Source organism: Chlamydotis macqueenii, chromosome 4 (genome assembly GCF_036417535.1).
Source record: "Chlamydotis macqueenii isolate bChlMac1 chromosome 4, bChlMac1.mat, whole genome shotgun sequence".
Taxonomy (NCBI): domain Eukaryota; kingdom Metazoa; phylum Chordata; class Aves; order Otidiformes; family Otididae; genus Chlamydotis; species Chlamydotis macqueenii.
Genome location: NC_141559.1, coordinates 67,955,815 through 67,961,814, shown reverse-complemented (window position 1 = coordinate 67,961,814; position 6,000 = coordinate 67,955,815). Strand labels below are relative to the sequence as shown.

Here is a 6,000-nt window from a genome sequence, read left to right as displayed (position 1 = left end):
ATAGCTTGGAGACAGGGGTTTTGCAGAGATACCGAGAAAGTGCCCTTCCAGATTAATTCAAGGACAGCACTCTAAGGAGTCTGTTACCCATTTTTCAAGTGTTCCTATGTTTATTTACTGAAACAACAGGAGTAATATGACATCATAAATCTTTTAAAAATTGAAATAGTAGTGCCAGTCTTGAAAGATTAATAATAAGGAACGCCTTTTAGAGTGTGCTCATGGAAATGTAATATGAATGATTAGTGGTTTTGAACATTAGAATTACAGTGTGTAATTGTAATGTTATAGCAGCTATATAGGAGCCAGTGATCCCTTAATGGAATACATTGTGAATTTAATTATTTACATAGAAAAATCAGAGCTGATATAGTCACTGAATGATAGACCCACCGTTTCCTATGTCCTGCAAGTGCAATGAAAGAGCAGCGTTGCTATCTAGGTGGATACACTCAGTCTACAATTGTTATTTAGTTAATTTTAAATTGTACCCTACAGTAGATAGGCTTCTGTGTTGTTTAGGCTACCTTCCTTCAAGGCCTACCACAGGTGCCCAAATTCATTGAACAAGGATTTTGCTTGCAGGAAGAATGAGACCCACATCAGCAGCTGCGGGGCGTTCTGCGGGCAGGAAGGGAGCTGTCTCCCACGGGAGAACCAAGTGGCTGTGCGGGGTGCTTTGTCCTGTGTTTCTTCTGCAATAGGAATTCCAAAACTATTTGGCAGAATCACATCCAGCAAAAGCATGCTTAAAAAATATGTACATATGCCTGGAAGACATGTTTCCCTAGAGTGGCTTCTGTGTATACTTAGAAAAAAAAATAGTTCTACAGATGCTTTTATAATGTCAGTAATATTAAAAGTACAGTTTCAGTCAACAGCAAAACATCACTCCTCTGCACAAAAGGCAGGATCGTGAAAGTTCAGTATCTCTGTGTGGGCAATTCTCCCTGTGAGTATTTGCCACCCACAGGGTGCACCTTGCAGGGCTGCTCAGCTGCCCTGGGATGCAGGCACGTGCCTCTGTGCCTCTCGGCTCAGCCGAGGGGCTTTACACACCGGGCTGTATTCAGAGCCGCTGCACTGGTCCAGAGGTTTTGCTTGCTCCTGTGAACAATTGATTTGATAGCAAAGGGAAGAAAGAAGGAGAATTTTTTAAATCCTCTCAGCCCCAGTTGAGGGACTCATTGTAAAACTATCAGACAGAATGCAGCAGAGTGGAAATCCCCGCTCCGATAAGCCCCAGCCCTGGAAGGCGAGGGGTGCAGAGTTCAGGATGGAGGTGCGCTTGCTGAATGCCCTGCACTCCCTGGCGCTCAGCTCTCACTGCCATTACCGACCTGTGGTGTTACACATCATTAATGTTAAACCAAGAGCATCTACCCAAATTAAGCTGTACCGGATTCACACCTAAACTACAGGCTTCCTTTTTTTTTTTCCGGAGAAAGACTGTAATTCAGTGAAACACTAATTCCAAAAACTCCTGGTGCATGATCTTGCACATAAGCGTGTGTCTTTTGCATGCAAGGAAATGTAAATGCATATAAGAGCACATTTGTTAACACAGTTTATTGGCACACTTATTGGCAAAGCATACATAAAATACAGTTGTATTATATAACACACTGACTCACTGTGTCTTTACACGATGAGTTGAACATATTAATATGTAAATGAAAAAATTAGTTTCTTTTATAAAGTTTCACATAAATACACCGGAATTAAAAAAAAAAAAAGTAAAACAAAAAATGGTTTGAGGGCTTTACAAAAATATTATACAAGAAATATACTATGAAAAGAAATAACAACAAAGCCAACTCAGATACAATAATAAAAACACAAAAGTTTTAGATTTATTAAGCTGCCCACAAAGTTAATGGATTACATGGCTTTAAAATATCTGGATCAACAGCAATTTTACAAAGCATAAACTCTCATAGGACTGGGTGTCTTTTTCCACATAAAAATATTTCTCATGTCTTTGATGAAAAAAAGACATTTCTTGTTTCAGCATTTTTATTAAACGATGGAAAGAGTATCTACTGGCATCAGCTAAACGTAAATTAAAAATGCTGGATCCTTCAAATGATTAAACAATGAAAGAAAAGTTAAAAAAAAGAACAGAAGTTACTTTAAATGACTTTTCCTTAAAAGCTGTTTTTTTTCTGAAACAAGAAATTTCAGGTGCAAGTTGAAAAGCAGAAAATATATTACAATTGTAAAAAGTTTTACATAGTTAAGTTAATGAGATCCTGAGCACTGATGACTTGTTAAAATATGGCCATTGTTTGATGAGGAAAAAAACAACCCCTTCCAATAAAATGCATTGTCAGAAATTTGCCATGAGATGCTATTTCATTTTCAATTATTTTAATTGAGGTCAGTGCCAGTATCATGTTGTATGTGAATGCTTCCAAGAAAGGTATATGGAAGCTTATACAAGAGTTTTCCCTAATTAAAAAAAATCGGATAGCTTTAGTTTAGAAATAGATACTGTATCCGTTGAAAGGTGGAGTTTTTTATTTTATTTTGAAGAATGCTGTGAAACAGTAATTAATAACCCACTGACATACGTTGCGGTGGGTACTGCTGCAGAATAACCTATTGGGAAGCTTGTGGCGTGGGGTTTTCAGATTTAGTCTCCTGATTAGCAGGAGGTTTGCTGTTCCACGGGCTGTTATTTCCCAGTGCAGGTGAATTGTTGAAATCTTCTTCATCATCCATGCCATTTGCTGCATCATACTGTGTATTCTCTAATCTAGTGATAAGCCTCTCATCTTCATCCCCAAATTCGCCTCCCATCAGAGTTGGTTCTCCTACCACCATCACATCCTGTGAACAGCACCCAATATTTGTTATATGGAAACCTTGAGAGAGAAAAAATCAACTTAAAAAAATTATGTTAGAGAACTTGCATCTCTTAACTTTGTGATATTTGAACAACAGAGTTAAAAGTTCCTGCATAGTAGGAACCAGGAGACAGGCTGACACTTTATTTCTAATTTAAATGAAAAGCTAACACATCTCTCTAGCTGCATGCGCATGGCTCTGGATCTCAGAAACCCCAGAACTGAAAAGCAGGTAAACTGAAAAGTGCGCATTGTTTTAAGCAAATAAGCAGGCTATGAAACAGCCTTAAACTCCTTCTTGAAATATTTAGCCCTTATCCAGTAATTTTTTTCCTGAGCCATTTGATTTGGAAAGGCACCAGAGTGCATCTCAGTTGCAACTTGGTGATGCCTGTATTTTAAAAGTAGTTTAAAAGTTTTGCTTATCCTCAGACTTCTCCAACATGGAGCGCAGCACTCTAATAAAGATGGTAACTCTCTTATCCATAGCCAGCCAAGCCCTTTTACGCATCCAATATACTTGACTTTCTGCTACTTAATTATGGTAATTAATTTAGGTAAAGTTTTCGATAAAAACAATGTTCACACTGATTTGACAATTTGCATAGCTAATTAAGTCATTAGCAAAAACCTGCTGATTGCCAACAAGCCCTGAATTTACCATCTGTTATTTCATGGTGCCTGTCACCTAACTCCATGTAGGCAACCCTGCCGCCAATCTGTGCAGTAAGAGGACCAATCTGTCCAGCTGGTACCGTAAAAGCAAGATGAAGAGTGCTAATTATAATTACACTGATGAAGCTAGTAGTCATCAAAAACTGAAGCATGCAAGAAAGAAAGAATTCATCTAATCACTGCTTTAAGTACAAATTGTCCTTCCATGAAAACAAGTAAACCGCCTACTGTACTCCAGTGCATCACACATTTGCTGCAAAGAACCTCACCAGCATGGGATAGAAAGGTGCAAACTTGAGATTGGAAAGCAAAGGTGCAAAGCCAGAGAGCTCTCCTGTTCTCTCTGTTCAATGGAGAATTAGGCTGCTGTGCTAACCGCTAAAGAAATATGTGGGATGCATCTTTTCATGCAGCTCAGGTGCCAGGGCATCAGCTCGCGTTTGGTAAAAGTGCAGTAATCCCAGATGTCTAGCTTTGTACCTGCTGACTTAACAAGCCCTTCCAAGAATCCTAGTGAACCACAGATTCATATTTTAAAGGATCTGTTCCTCCTTACGAATTTAAAGCATTTGTAAAAAGCAAACAGAAGACAAATGTTTGCATTCAATAAGGTTTCTTTTTAATCAGATACGTACTTCCTTCACCGTGAAACAATACAAATTATTGCCTTAAGTATTTACCCTGTTTCTTGATATCCCTCAGCAAAGGCTGACATGCTACAGAATAATGTTTATATCACATTTTCAGCCTGTGCTACGTGAAAAATTTGTGAGTAGATGGAAACTGTTACATGACTTCTTTACATTGTCTGTATTTTGTTACTCCATTTATCTATAAAATATTTGGCTAAATAAAACTCACACACAGCTTTGCAACATAGATGTTTAAAAGACAAAGGTGTTAATAAACAAAAATTTATCCTAAGTTATTTCATCCCTCTCAACAACAGACAATGTATAGTGTGCACTGCTGAACCAGCCCTGACCCCACTGTATTGTGAGGGCATTAATGACAAGAGAGACCTGGCAGAGGACAGCGAGTTGGGTTTGAGCGTGCAGTGGGACACGGCAGGCCAAAGGGACCACAGGGACCGAAATACTGAATCATGGACCGAGGTGGCAACAGTTCCTCTAACTTCAACCCTCTTGAGTGTGGACCTCAAGTTCTCCCTGCTGCCACACCAGCAAGAGGTTGGCGACTTGAATGAGACATAGAGAAACGCATGAAAAATAGCTACGGGGCCAGAACAGCTGGCTGGGCAGGCCATGTGGAAGAATTAAGTATGTATTACGTCCACCAAATGATTGGGAGGGGTAAACATGCTTAACAGCTGCAAGTGCTGAAAGGAAGAGGATTGCTTTAGGCCAATCCAATGAGATGTAAACTAGGGTACTATGATGACATTAAGTAAACAAAAATGTAACCCCCACTGCTAAGACAATACTCCTGTTAGTGAGAACCGCAGACTGAGGATTAATGACCCCACTGGAACAGTGCTAGCTTTGCTGCTCAGGTCACCTAACACTGGGCTGGGAAAGATCTCAATCTGTGGCAGGAAACATTCATGCATCAGCGGGGAGATGATCAATGCCCTTGTAAGTATTTCCATCTCTAATTTCTCAGATTCTTTGCAAATATTATTCCGTTAATAAAATGACACCCACTGAGAGGACAGTTTGCACTTATATTTCTCTCATGCTATTGAGTATCCCTCTCAGTCTGGGAATTAAACTACAATTATATTGAGGTTAGTGGAGTTTGCCCTCATTCTATTTAAAAGATAGATATCACAGCATTAGTTACAGGACATTTTTAAAAAGTAATATGTATATATTCTTGACAATTCTGCCACTTATAGTTATGTCAGGCAAAAATAGTGTCTCAGGAAGCGCACATGCTGGTTCCTCCCCAGAGAGGATTCTGCTGCTCAGACTGAAAGCTGAAGACCCCACCGAGTGCACCCCATTGAACCTCCACTCACTAGATCCCGTGCAATGACCACCAACCTCTGAGGAGGACTGGAAGTGACTCCTTTTAGAGCCCCTCAATGCTTCTCCTTAAATTGGCCAGTGGGGGTCACTGCTGTTGAATGACACAAGGCTCCATCCCTCCCAGGGTTGAGGCTGCAGCTCTGGAGTGCTCCTAGCTCCTGCTCATGGAGTGAGAAGCAGAATCCAAGAATTAAACCCTAGTCTCTTGCACGGCAGCACACACTGCTATGGCCTAGTTATGGTAGCACATATTTGACTAGATTAGTTTAAAAAAGATTTAGACTGTAGTCACTCAATCTTATTAATTTACTCTGTGATTAGAAACAACATTTTTGGTCAAGGAATGTCTCATGATAGTAAAATATGGTTGCAGTGAAGCACTATATAAATACAGCAGTGGATGTTTTACATTAGGTGATAGAAATGTATTATTTAATAATACAACCACAAAAGCAGCTTTCATGTATATCATACCTTTCATCCTG

The 6,000-nt window shown here is 39.6% G+C and overlaps 1 protein-coding gene across 10 annotated transcripts in view; it reads right to left on the bottom strand.

Moving 5' to 3' along the window:
- Positions 1 to 1,544: 1,544 nt before the first annotated feature.
- The window catches only part of LDB2 (LIM domain binding 2), a 225,062-nt gene continuing 220,606 nt past the window's right edge, over positions 1,545 to 6,000 (bottom strand). For 5 of the 10 annotated variants that reach the window (XM_086747297.1, XM_086747295.1, XM_086747298.1 and 2 more), the window contains one exon: positions 1,545 to 2,832. In XM_086747297.1, the coding sequence (XP_086603423.1) occupies positions 2,602 to 2,832 (231 nt within the window). In that variant the 3' untranslated portion in view covers positions 1,545 to 2,601. Of the gene's footprint in view, positions 2,868 to 5,530; positions 5,674 to 6,000 lie in introns of all 10 variants that reach the window. The other 5 variants (XM_086747301.1, XM_086747299.1, XM_086747303.1 and 2 more) reach the window with 3 other exon arrangements.